Below are 14,373 nucleotides of genomic sequence, written 5' to 3'. Positions count from 1 at the left end.
CTCTTATTGCAAGTGGATTGCAAAAAGCCATGTTGCCATGGGAAAAATTGTGATACACTTGCTCCCTTTGTTCTACAAGAATGTACATTGTCTTCTGTTATTAGAGTCCCTGATACTTTGTCTCATCAAAGTATTGAGGAAAACTAGTCTTTGACTGCCTTACTAATGATGAATCACATACAATGCTCCAGAAAATTAGGGCTAGTCTTTCAGCTCAGCTGAGGATTTTAAGGGTACACATAGGCAGCCACTGAAAGCATTCTGTCTGAGAGTCAGTTGAACCCATCTTGTATCATAGATTAGTTGACTTTGGCTGACCCAGCACTTTTCAGCTGGTGACATATTTGTGATTTAGTTACCTCTGGCTGACTTCGAAATCTTGTAGATGATTGCTGAGCTGGGGCACCTTCCTTATGAGGAAAGGCTACGGCGTTTGGGCCTCTTCAGCCTACAAAAGAGACACTTGAGGGGGGGACATGATTGAGACATACAAAATTATGCATGGGAAGGATAAAGTGGATGGAGAGATGCTCTTTACACTCTCACATAACACCAGAACCAGGGGACATCCACTAAAATTGAGTGTTGGAAGAGTTAGAACAGACAAAAGATTTCTTTACTCAGCGTGTGGTTGGTCTGTGGAACTCCTTGCCACAGGATGTGGTGACGGCATCTGGCCTGGATGCCTTTGAGAGGGGATTGGACAAGTTTCTGGAGGAAAAATCCATTATGGGTTACAAACCATGATGTGTATGTGCAACTTCCTGATTTTAGAAATGGGCTATGTCAGATGCAAGGGAGGGCACCAGGATGCAGGTCTCTTGTTATCAGGTGTGCTCCCTGAGGCATTTGGTGGGGCCGCTATGAGATACAGGAAGCTGGACTAGATGGGCTTATGGCCTGATCCAGTGGGGCTGTTCTTATGTTCTAACCGACAACATGTTCATGCCAGCTCTTTATGGTTTTTCGTTTGCTTGTTTTGTCGTCTGGGTCAGGTGGACACTGGTCAGAAACAATTGCAACATTGGAAAGACGCTCTGATTTTTTTAAGTACTATTATTCTGCCTTTTGAGCAAGTATATAAATATATTGTGTATACATCAGTGGTCTCAATTACATGTTCTTCTATGTTTTTATTGTTGTATTATATTAAATCTCTTTTCATAGTCCTAGTTCCTTTCCGTAATGGAAACTGAACAGAAAATTAATGGAGAAGCAAGGCCAGTGGGCAAATGAAAGAGTTGGAAAGTACTCAAGTGAGCCCTGAAAAATGACAATGCAAGCAGCTCTCCATTAACACCGAAGCAGGAATTTAATTTGTAATATGCTAATTAAGTTGAAAGTAATCATCTTTCGATCTTAAATGAGATTACATGCACATCTACATGTGAGAAACTTGGACAGATTCTTGCCTGGTGGCTTGAGAAAGAAAACAGAATATATACTTCACAACCCCCTTTAATTAGACAGTTGGTTGTTGTCATGCCAAATCTGCAGCCTGGTTTGAGCTGCCTCCCCCACAGTATTAACTGCTGACAGAAAGAGGCATGTTGTGCTAGCTTGATATTTTAATATTTCACTCCAGGTTTCCAAACCCTTGACCACGAGGATCAGATTGCTCTGCTAAAGGGGTCTGCGGTGGAGGCCATGTTCCTTCGGTCAGCTGAGATCTTCAACAAGAAACTTCCTGCAGGGCATGCTGACCTCTTAGAGGAAAGAATTCGTAACAGTGGTAAGTGTCATTGATGGACAGCAGAAAGAACCATACTAGTCTTTGAAAGTAATATTATGCCCGCCCACCAAAGCATCCTTTAGGTCAGGGGTGTCCAAACATTTTGGCAGGAGGGCCACATCATCTCTCTGACACTGTGTCGGGGGCCAGGAAAAAAAAGGAATTAATTTACATTTAAAATTTGAATAAATTTACATAAAATAATTTATTAGAGATTTAACTTATATGAATGAATGAAGGTCTCACAGTAGCTCAAGGCCTATAAAAGGCCTTGCACAAAGCAAGGCTGGCCTTTCCTTCACTGCCACTGCTGCATCACAGACGTGAAACAGCAAGTAGTGGAGGGAGCCCTCGTCCCACAGCTCAGGTGAGAGTTCGAACAGTCATCACGCTGAGAGCAGTTGCATCGGACCAGCACAGGCTCCAGCAAGTCTCTGGAGGGCCAAAGGCTCATTGGAGACTGGGGGCTCCCTGAGGGCCGGATTGGGAGCCCCTGAGGGCCGCAAGTGCCCCCGGGTCGGGGTTTGGACACCCCTGCTTTAGGTGACTATCACGTTTCTCAATTATAAGTAGCAAGCAAGCCACTCAGTCAGCTTTAAGTCCAAAGGTTGTCAAGTAAATGTTTAATCATAAAAATATAAGTCCTGTGAATAAAACTATTCCATTACAACCTAGTCAAGGATATGTATTAGGGCAATGAAACGTGCTTCTGTCATATTATTCCAATAAAACCATTTCACCCACTTCATTTATTACAAATGGTATAACAACACTAGTTCAAGGTCTGTGTGTTACTTATGTGTATGGATGGGAGGTGAAACCTAGAGCAGCAGGTAAAAGGGTTCATTGAGATGAACTGCACACCAATTATGATGGATGCCTGGGAACATTTGTTATATCTCTGGCTTTCCAAGAGGTGCTAGGTGGTTGAAAAGTGGAATTTAAATTGAATTAATAATAATAAAATCATCATAGTCTATACTTGGTATTAAACTAGGAATTTGACAGCAAACAGGGCAGGAAGAGGAGAGGGAAGGGGAGAATGGGGGTGAATTCGATGGTGATGGTATGAACAGAATCCTATCCTTCCTTTTGACAGCCTCCCCATCTCCTTCCTCTCCTCAAACTTGAACCAGAAAAAGAACTGGTGCAGGTCCAAAGAGTCTGATTGTGGAGGATTTAAATCCCCTTTCCCCTTGCCTTTTCTGCATGGCTGCACCAGTGGGGGGCAAAGGAGGAAGGATAGTAAGGATAGCTCTATCTATCTTATAGGTAATGGCAATTGGGTAACATCCCAACAAGTGATTCTGCCAAAAATCCAGACTTCTGACAATAAAATGTACAGATATATTCACTGGTTTATGGGAAGATGGTTTTCTGTGAGGGTGAGTGTCAAGCTGTCGGCTGGCTTGGTCTTATTGTCAGGCTTTGAAAAATGCAGCAACAAAAGCTAAAAATAAAATGTCTAAAAATCACAGAGGAATTCATGTTTTGTCACTTGCCACAGTGGAGACTCTGAAGCTTTTGCCATCTCTTAGGATTTATGATCTTTTCCCCTCACATTCCAACTGTTTTGCATTAGAATTTCCGTCTGTGTGTGACAAAGAAACCAGAGTGATCTAGTGGTGATAACCTTTCAGCCCATTTATTCCTATGCGGATGTTGTCTGGTTTTATTTATTAATGCAAGAATATTGGATAAATAGCTTCTGAAGCAAAGTGCTCTCTCTTTTACAGCCTTGAGTTCTTCTTCATAAGACTGTTAGGAAAATTTTTTACACTGACCATCCAACAACAAGAACCTCATCTACATTCTATTGCAATCTAATTATAGCATTTATTACATTGTTTTCCCTGATAAAAACTTGTGTCCTTGATGTTTTCACTAGAATACCCAACACATATGTTAGATTACATTATAATGGGTAGGGGAAAGGGTGATTGAACATTCCCATAATTTTACTCCTAACTTAATTTTCATTTACTTCATTTCGTTTTTCACTAATCTCAGTAGCAAACAGAGATTGTAAAGAATGTCAAATGCAGTTCTTCTCCCCCCCCCCCCCCAATCCTTTCAGGAACAACTCTTTGGGGAACAGGACTAATTTCTGCAGGACATTTTACTTAATTTACAATAGAATCCTATGCATGTCTACTCAGAAGTAAGTCCTACTGAGTTCAGTGGAACATACTTCCAGGTAAGTGTGTATAGAACTGCAACCTCATTTATTTATTCCCAACCCATCTTATAATTGAAACATTTTCAAGCTGATCTATAATACTTAAATAGCAGCATTGAATACATAAAATATTAAAATTTATTTTGTAAAGCAACAAGGAATTGCACTAAGAGGCACACTACATAAGACACCTTCTGCATACTTGGTAGTTGTGTGTCTTTTCTGAACAGCAACTGCAAGGAAAGGGCTGATTGGGATTGGGCCCTCCATGACTGCTGTTCAGACAAGACAACAAAGGCAACCTCCTCTACTACCTTGAGGAGTCCTCCAAGGTTTGCACACGCACCCCACAGGACAGCAAGCAAAGTCCATGGCTGCATCAGTGGGGGGGGGGGGGTCAGTTACTTCAGATTTTGCTGCCCGATATGCATGTTGTGAGTCATGTATACCTTGAAAAGTTAACAAGAAACAAATTATAAAAAACACTTTGACTTGTGTTTGACTTGTGTTTTCTGAAACAGAAAATGCCTGTTATATAGCTCCTTTTGGAGCCTGTAAAGAGAAATTGTTTTAAAAGTTCCCCTGACGAAGGGGTTGAGATCTTCTGAACAGGTTTACAATAAAAATCTGTTTTCTTCATTTTTTGAATCACTTTGAGCTGAACATGAAGATAGGATCCAGGCCAACATGTCCACTGGGCCATGAAATAAGAGGTAACTCAGCAGAACTTGGTGTAGCATTGTAAAGGTTTTTTTTTAAATGAATTTCATGATTACATTAAATAGAATTAACCAAAGCATCTAATGAAGGTTTCTGAAACAGGAAGAGACTTTCAACAGAAAAGATATTGTGAAATAAACTACAATATAATGAGTACATAATATTTATTTCTCAGTAAAACAAATACGCATTTATTCTTCAATTCCAAATTCACTGATAGATTCAAATCTGCACAAATGAAATATCTCCTTGTTAATATTAATAGCAATCTTAGTCATAATTAATTGCCACAAAACATTCTCCCACACAGCTGTTCATCTTGCCCTTTTTTTTTTTTTTAATTTGAACCTCCAACTGTAAGAACCCCTCACTTTTCAAGTACAGGCAAAAGTGCTTATTACTGAAGAAGGCAACTTATAACAGGCTGTATAATAAAGGGTATAAGTCTGAAAGCAGAGACAAAAATGTGGCTTGTACGATGGACAGATACAAACATTCAATCTGCTATTCACTTAGAGCCTGAAGGCTACAGAGACCATATTCTCATGGGGTACAGTCATGAAGATAATGTGGATTCCCTGATATGAACTTCCCTGTGCATCTGCCATGATTTGCCTTGCACAGGCAATTTTATACATCTGGTAGAATAATGATGGCTATGAAACCTAACTTCGAAGAAGGGCTTTAGATTAGGACGCATAAGATCAAAACAATTAAAAAGGAAACATATACCAAGTGTGTAAGAGTAGCAAAAGTCTACTGCTTATAGATTCTGCACAGTGGCCACTAGGGGGAGTATAATTATATATAATTTCATTATGAAATCAGTCTGGGCTAGAAGAAATATGAATGTTTAGGTTATATACATTTAAATGCAGCATAATACTGAGAGTTGTATTCAGTTGCAGAAGTGAAAGTCTGCTCATGCAACAGGGTTTCTACATCCCCTCCCTGCACAGCAGGCCTCTGTGGCCCTAAAAAGTAGAGTGACCATATAATTTATAATCTGAATCTGGACACTTTTAAGATGATGATGATGATTGATGATGATAATATAATATGGTATTCATATACTGCCTTTCTGGTCATCGGATTACTCCTCTGACTTTATTCAGGGAGGTTCACATAGGCAAGCTATCTCTAAACCCCCGAGGGGATTTTTACAATAACAGAAAGGTTCTATCTTTCAAAAACTGCACAACATTTCAGATGGATCTTTCATGGTCTGGTATCACTTCTGGCCCCTAGTTGCCTCCCATGAAGGGCAGCCAAGATGCTTCTTCACTCACACCAAAGAGCAGGTGGAATAATTCAGCTCAGCCTGTCAGCTGCTTCAAGATCTTGCCATTCACAGAGTCGCCAGTGGTCTCAAACTGGCAACCTTCAGATGTTACCTTTCGGCTATCAGAGGCTCTACCCTCTAGACCAGACCTCCTGCCAGACTGAAGTACTAAAAAGTAATTAATTAACATTATAGAATATTTTGAAATATTTATTTATTCACTGACAAATTGATCTTCACTGATCTTCATTGACAAACTGATTATTCACTGATCTTTTAAGAAGATCTTTATATTAATCATCTGAACATTATTATTTATTTATTTAAAACATTTATATCCTGCCTTTCCTAAGCTGGAGCAAATGCCCAAGGCAACTTAGAATTTCAGACTAAAATATACAACATATAAAATGATAAGTAAAATCAAAAGAAGAGCAATATGTGCAATTGGAGGAGGGCAACTATTTATGACCAAAACACTGCTACAGAGGCACAGGGGGAAGACAACAACACATCACACAAACGCAAGATGGAACAAAAACATCTTGAGACCTTGTCGAAAGTTCATGAGGGAGGGAGTAGTACTTAGTCCCCCAGTTCCACTATGGCACCACTGTGGTGCCACTACAGAGAAAGCTTGCCCCCATCTCGACATCCCTCTAACTTGGGATAAGGGCGGCACTTGAAGCAGAGACCCCTCAGGTAACCTAATTAAAAAATAACATAAACAGAATAATTATTCTTTGTACATATTCATATATTTTAAACCAATTTAAATACTTATTGGGAAACCCTAACAGCCCTAACAACCAACATGGTATTTTAAATTAATGACCAAATAAATTGCCTTTGTATGAGCAACCTCGTACTTCAGCCTTAATTGCAGGAAAAAAGAGAAACTGGAGAGAGACGCTGGGACAAAACGTAGAATCCAAGACTTGGCAAACTGGAATGTCTGGTCACTCTACCTAAAAGTCTTTTCTGAGGGTTAGATGACCTTCCAGACAGGGCCATGATCCCCCATGATGATAAGGTGCTATTTTGATCCAGTATTCACTTCAGTTCTAACTATTTGTGCCACTGCACCATGACATCCTGGTTTCTTATGCTGCCCTAGTACAACAGTCAATATGGCCCACTCTGGCCTTTTATTTCTGGTGAAGCAAGCTTCTAAGGGTCAGTGCATGCATCTCTTGAACAACCTCTGTGTGATGTGGTGAACAGCCTCTGGGTGGTCATGCCACCTCATGACTGATGCAACATCACTGCTCTCTATGTGGAGAATTTCCTCACAGGCATCAGCTGTAGTAAGGGTTCAGTGGGGTGGGCACACTCTGCTTAATGCATCAGTGATCTCACATTCAGGTTTTAATAATGTTGTAGTAGCAAGTGTATCTGCATAATTTACTGAGTTGTGATAGTAGACCTCTTATAGCACAATCCCAAGCATGTTTACTCAGAAGCAAGTCCCACTGTGTTCAAAGGAATTACTTTTGGGTAAATCTGGGAATTTTGGGAATTGTAGAGTGATGAAAGCAGGTCAGTAGAGAAGAATGAATAAAATACAAATTACAGCATAAAATTGCAGCCCTAATGTTGTTCACATTTATTGAAGAAATGAAGTCAAATAAAAGAAATCAGCTGGCTTGCAGTTCACAATCTGACAGCCCAATCCTATGCAGGATTTGGCTGTTCTATGTAGGGCTTTGCAACAGCAGAAGAGACTTCTATTGTCACAGTGGCTGCTGACAGAGCGCAGAGTGCTCCATCGGCCACCATTTTAGAAATGGTGCTACAAGAAGTGGCAGAGATTCAGGTCTGTCTCCAGAGCTGCCGATACCTGCTGGAGCAGTAAGACAGCAGCAGAGGCAGGGAGGGGGGAATGACAGGGTGGGGAGGTTGCAGGAGGGGGTGGATCCAGTGGAGGTGGCGCATGCCACATCTCTTCCTCCTTTTCTGCAGCCTCCCTGACTTGTATCTCTCCGTGGACTTGCACCAGTGAATTTGCTGGCACAGGTCTGAGAAGATCCATTACAGGTCAAGAGATGTGGAATCTCACAACCCTCCTCCCTCCCACTGGATACAGCACACCCATTTTTGGCACAGCTCAACCAGAGATGGGGGGGAAGGATAGGACTGGGCTCGGGCAGCCCACTCCTAAACCATGCTGGAACAGCAAGGTGGGTATCCAGAGTGGGGTTGGGGCTGCCTGCAGCTCATTCGTGAGGCCTTACCATTGCACCAGCTCTGCGGGGCTTCAGCCGGCCTCCCTCCTCACACGGTACTGTGAAAGTGCCTTACGCACTTTCAGAACACCTCTGGGCTTGCACAAGGAACTTGCACCGGCCCAATGGCCGGTCTGGATTGCTCCCTCAGTCTATGAACTGGGATGAAAAAAGGAACCTGCAAACCCCTAAATAATGTATTTTTTCTTTCTGATTTTTATTGGCAAAATTTGTGGAGCAGACACTGAAGTAGTTTGTGTTACATAGGAAAATAGCCCCCTCTTGTGATTAAAAGCAGCATTTTGGGAATCAGAATGCAATGAAAGCAGGTCTATAGAGAAGAATGAACGAAGTACAATATACAGCACAATCCTAGGCATATTTACTCAGAATTTAGTCAATTATATTCAATGGGACTTACTCCCAGGCACGTAAAGTATGTATAGAATTGTAAGCTTAGAGATTTAGGTTTCCATTAAAGAAAAGGACTCTCCCACTGTTTTTATCTTCTTTGAATTTCAGGCTCTTGCTTCATTTTGGTGTTGAAACATACTGAGTTTTTATCATTTTGGATTGCAACATAATTTTAATGTCTGGTCTGTGCTCTGATTCACTCCATTCTCTGTTTCCCACTAGATGAGGATAGTGATTAATAATTATTTTTGTTGAAATACATATAGACCCTATCAGTCAGGCTTCTATTTGATTTAGGTTTTAGGCAGGCCTAGAATGAAAGAAGCCTTCTTCAGAAGCCTTTATAAGACTACTATAATGGACAAAATCCTGCAAGATTTTGAGCTGCTCATTTTCAACCACCTTTTCAGGCATTTGCTCCAACCATTTCTTTTCTGATGTTGTCCCATATTTTTGCACAAGTTCCAGTGGAGCACAGCAGCAACTTTATTGTGATCTTCCTTGTAATTCTCCCTTGTACTGTAATTTCTTAAATTCTTGTAATCACTCTGTGTGATTTTGCTGCAGCCACTTACAATGTCATCAATTGATTCATTTTTTCATTTCAGAGCCTACGTTTGGCATAATTTGTTGTTGTTGTTGGGAAATCACACGTGCTGGTCTCCAAATGTCTGTATGTGAGCAATACCCCTACAACATAGAGTGGCCCTGATCCAGTAGTAGCTGTTTCCTAGTAGCAACCTAGTCATATTTTTGAAATTAAGAACACAAAGCCGATTCAGTGCTCCACACAAACACCAACCACACAATAAATACCCTGCAGCGGAATGTTTCTTTCCCAGGACCAGAGTCTGGCTCTCAGACATTCTCCAAGTTGAAGCTGTGACAATGCAAGCCCTGTGATATTTAATGCACATCTTTAACATATGGACTGTTCATAGTCCTTTAACATACAAACAGTCAAAATACTAAGGACACATTACCTGAACAAAATGTAACTCACTTTAACTGACATGCTTCCTCAAAGGTACCCCAAGGATTGCTGTTTTATAAGAATGCTAAACAATAGCTATTGGAAAGCTCTAACACCCTCATAGATGTACAGTTCACATAATTGACACTGGGATGCGATCGGAGCTGGTTTTAGTTTTTTGGAATGGAAATGTGCTTTTAAATAACTCTGCAAAGATTATATATCTTTTTATTTATTTTTTTTCTAAAAGTATTTGCTTCAAGGTGACCAGAGTCCTAGTGTTGATTCCTGTGAACAACTGAACTGTCACTTTCTGTTGATCTGGTCCATTTGCTTTGAGTTTAAACTTCATTCCTCAAAGCCGTGATCAGTTAGTCATGCCTTTTCCTCTGCATTAACAAATATTAGCAAAACTTTTAACAAAACTGCATTAACAAAACTTTTCCTCTGCATTAACAAACATTGTTTATGATGGAAAGATTCTGTCTGCACCAGCTGATATGGTCTTGATCATGATTTCAGAATTATCAGACCATGGAAATTGTGTGAAAAACCTGGTTTAAATACAGACAACAGATTGTGTTGTCATTGTTAAGTTTTCACTTCAGAACCCCAGTGTGTTCTGAAGTGATTTTATGCTTCTCTTCTCCCAACTTTTCTCATTCTAATAATGAAGGAAACCTTCCCTAAATCCTAGTGAATGAACAGCTTAGGACCTAAATTCTTCTATGCCCTAAAACCCCACTGGGTTAACTCATAATACAACCTCATGGAGGAGCTGTACTGAGTTAATTTGAAAGCATTACTATAATGACAAATATGAAGTACCTCATGCTTCCACTTACCAAAATCCCTCTATGAGAAGACTTTTAAATTAGAGAATCTTTAAATTAGTAGCCCAAATCTAAGCTGCACTGATGCAGTCAGATTGCATGACCTCTTCTGCATCTAGTGCAGCTCAGGAAGTGGCTTGAGATCTCCTCAGGGTAAGGCAGTGGTTCTCGAACTTTTCCGGCTCGTGCCTCCCCTGATCCTTGTAGCCATTGGCCATGGCTCCCCATTACAACACCTCACCTCATTTACCCCCAAAATGGGGATGAAGGTGTTATAATTATACACTAGAAACAAGGCTGCCACCACTCTGAGGCTGCAATCCTAACCACACTTACCTGAGAGTAAGCCCCTTTGAACAAAATAGGACTTACTTCTGAGTAGACCTGGTTAGGATTGTGGCCTGAGTTTGTTAGCAGCACACCTGGAGGGTTTTGGAAAGGGAGGGGGGAAGTGATGAATCTGCTGGGGGAGGGGAAGACTTTGTTTTGTGTGTATCTGCTAATTGCAGACTGATGCAAACTGAGACCCAGAGACTGTTTGGCTGGAATCCTAACACCACTTTCCTGGGAGTAAGTCCCATTGAACACAATAGAACTTACTTCTGAGTAGACCTAGCTAGGATTGTGCCTTTTGTCTTACAATAGCAGCCAACAGAGTACCCTCCCCCTCAAAAGGGGGCAGGAGGAAAAATGGGAATGGCTAAAAAGGAATGGGGATTTTTATTTTTAATCAATTTTTGGAGACAAAGCCATCAGGAGTGGCTTTTTTTCTTTTTTTGGGGGGGGAAGAGAAAGGTGAAGATCCTGGGTTAAGCTGACACAGACCCCAAGCCTATGTAGGTCTACCCAGAAGTAAGCCCCATTGAGTCAATGGGGCTTACTCCCAGGAAAGTGTGGAAAGGATTGCAGCCACACCCAGCAAGATTACAACTCACCCCAAAGTAGATGGGGGCTGCTCACGCACATACACCCAACATGCAGATGCCACCCCTGTTCCCCCCCAGGCAGGACGGAGGAATGCAGGCTGGGGCATTTGGACACTCAGAGCAGGCTGGGCTCCCCAAGTGGAGGACTTACTCTTCCCTCCTGCTTTGAAGCCTGCCAGGAGCTCGTCCTGTGCTGATGAGATGCAGCACCTCCACACTCCTCTCTCCTCAAGCCTTGACCAATCCCAGGATGCCTAGGACAAAGGGCACACTGGGAAATGTAGTCCTTGGGGCGAGGTTGCACATGGAGAGAACTCCATGATGAGATGTGGCACCTCTGCCTGCCCAGGCAGCCTTCTCTCCCACCTCCCCCCATCATGCCCTCCCAGCCAAACATTGCCCCACCCACCTCATTCACAGCTGCAGAAAAGCAGCAAGTCAGGAGGCAGCAGGTGCAGCAGAGCAGCCCAGCCTCTTTCCCCCTCCCAGATGCCTGGCAATGCCCCTGGAGCCTAGCCACCCCTCACTAGGGAAGTGGGACACACATATTGAATACCTCAGGGGTAAGGGGTAAGGTTTCTCCTTACCCCTGGTAAAGCCCCAGCCATTCCTTTTGGGCTTCTCAGATCCCTGCCAGTTATATTGCTGGCACAAATCCAGGAAACACTGCATAGGGCTGCCCAATCCGGAAAGGAAGTTTGGATGCAGCGTGTGCTGCTGCCACCAATCCTGCTGGCCCCCCCAGGCTTTATCTGCCCCCGTTCCATCCTCCCCCTGCTCAGAAACACCCCATCCCTGCCTCCAAGACTGTCTCCCACCACCCTCTTCCAGCCTCTGTGGACCTGGTGCAATCTTACCTGTGCCAGTTGGGGCTGGGATTGGACGTGCTGGCTGCATCCCTAGGACAATTTAGGGTGCAATCCTAAGGCGCCCTTGGGCTGGTGCAAGTCCCTTGTGCCAGCCCAGGAGGTCTCAAACATGCTGTAAAGCACTTTTGCGCCTCCTCGGGAGTCAGCTGGGCCACACGCAGGGATGTGTGCTGGCCTGCAAAGGCTGAATCCAGCCTCCGTGCTGACTGACAGGGAGCCTTGCATTGGCCTAGCTGAGCCAACACAAGGCTCTGGGGTGGGTGGGGAGGAGGCAGAGAGGAGGCGGGAGGGAGGCTTTCTGGGGCAGGGGATGGGCAGGCAGGGCGCAGGAGGCAGGGCAGGGACCCAGCAGATATGCTGGATCCTAGCTCCCATTCCCAAGCAGTGCTGAGCGACTGCAAGCTGCTCCACTCTCCTTGAAGTTATGCCACCTCCAGAGGTGACGCAAGTCTCAGGAGACCCGTTGGAACTGCAGTGGCTTACCTGGGGCTAAGGGGAAGAGTTTCCCCTTGCCTCTAGCTGAGCCACTTTGGGGCCCTATCTTGCACTGAATACAGCACAGGCCTCCTGGCCTGCCTGTTCCAGCGTAATATAGGATTGTGCTATTAGAATTGCACTGTCAATGACCTAGAACCAAAGACTCACATAACTATTTCTGTATGCCTAAAAGAGCTTGAACTTATGTTTCTCAAACATCTGCTATCCATGCTGCAAGGCAAACTTCTTAAAAAAGTTAGGGGACTTGGTTTCCAAAGCGATTTGTGGTATGGTAAAGGATCTATCTGTTCAAAAATGAAAAGTCAAAATTCCTGCTGGCAATATCCAATATTTGTGTGTGCCTAAAATTGCTGTCTGGATCCAAGTCAATGGAATTAAGCGGCTTTAACTTAAATGAAATTAAATGAAGCCATGGGAAGTGTGAAAGGATGGTGATACTTCTGTGTCTTTTGTGAGACTGCAAATAGTTAAATTTGATTTTAGTGATAGTTTTAAAGCTGAAGAGAATGAAGCTGAAACAAAAGCTGGTTTCTTCTGAGGGATAAGAGTTGGGAGGGGCTTCTGAGATTTTTTTGCTACTTTTGTGGAAAGGAAGAAATGAAATACAGTAGTCCAATGGCATGAAAATTTGTGAGAAATCAGAATATTGATCCATATAACCCAATTTCACAGAATTCTGGCTGAAGGGGCAAAACAGTACATACATACATTTTTTTAACCTGATATGGTTGTGAGCCAGTGCAGACTTGTGGACACAGCACTGACCTTGGACCTGGGCACAAATGTTTGCTTAAGCCTAGAAATAGGTGGCCTTTGAGGACTGTGTCTCTCTCTTTCTTAACTACAGTTCCCCACCTGTTAAATGGGAATGAGAGAAGCTTCACAAGCTGGTGTGCAGCCAAACCATGATAAAGATAATTAAACACTTTGCATATCAAAAGTGCTATATAAATGATAGACTGTTCAACTGTGTGATATTTGATGAGGCAGTTTATACTTCTCCATATTTTGTTATTTTGTACTGCAGGTATCTCAGATGAATACATAACCCCCATGTTCCATTTCTATAAAAGTATTGGGGAACTGAAGATGAGACAAGAAGAATATGCTCTACTCACAGCAATAGTTATCTTATCTCCAGGTAACTTCAGTTTCTCTATTAATTATTATATATCAATGTGGGAAGAAGAAAATAAAAAGTCAGGAGAGTGCCAGGATAAGAGAGTGATGTCTCATATATTAAAAAGTCATTGAAATAATTTTCCCAATAATAAAAAGATGCCATTTTAATTAAGGAAAATTTTATTGCTACTTATGTTCAGAAGCAGAAATACAGAGCAACCATAACAGATCTTGCAATTTTATGTGTTTCATTAAAAACCTAGCTGTAACGCTATACAAAAGTAAAATAAGATTTTAAACTTTGATGCCCTGGCATTGCACTGCTAAAGTAATAAGACTGTGTGAGCATAAATTCTTTTTCAGTATTGAGCTTTTTTTTCCACACTAAGATATTAGACAACAAACCACCACTATGGATTTTAAGTTCTTAAAATGAGAAGGGAACCTGGATGACGACTTTTCTAGGTTCGCAGCTTACCTACCAAACATTATATTATTCCATAATTTGTACAGAAGAAAATCTGGGCCATTCAGTACAATTCAGAATGAATTATATATCATTCATATGTACCCTGGGCAGCTAAGAGTGATCTCTGCTTG

At 42.2% G+C, this 14,373-nt stretch overlaps 1 protein-coding gene across 1 annotated transcript in view; it reads left to right on the top strand.

Annotated features, from left to right (window-relative positions):
- NR1H4 (nuclear receptor subfamily 1 group H member 4) overlaps positions 1 to 14,373 on the top strand; it is a 39,089-nt gene that overhangs the window by 23,497 nt on the left and 1,219 nt on the right. Inside the window, exons 7-8 of the mRNA XM_066634491.1 lie at positions 1,586 to 1,732; positions 13,679 to 13,792. Coding sequence (XP_066490588.1) covers positions 1,586 to 1,732; positions 13,679 to 13,792 — 261 coding nt within the window. The remainder of the gene's footprint in view (positions 1 to 1,585; positions 1,733 to 13,678; positions 13,793 to 14,373) is intronic.

This window comes from Tiliqua scincoides, chromosome 7 (assembly GCF_035046505.1).
Source record: "Tiliqua scincoides isolate rTilSci1 chromosome 7, rTilSci1.hap2, whole genome shotgun sequence".
In the NCBI taxonomy this organism is placed as follows: Eukaryota; Metazoa; Chordata; class Lepidosauria; order Squamata; family Scincidae; genus Tiliqua; species Tiliqua scincoides.
The sequence above is the reverse complement of the archived record's forward strand: the minus strand, read 5'-3'. Positions and strand labels throughout refer to the sequence as shown.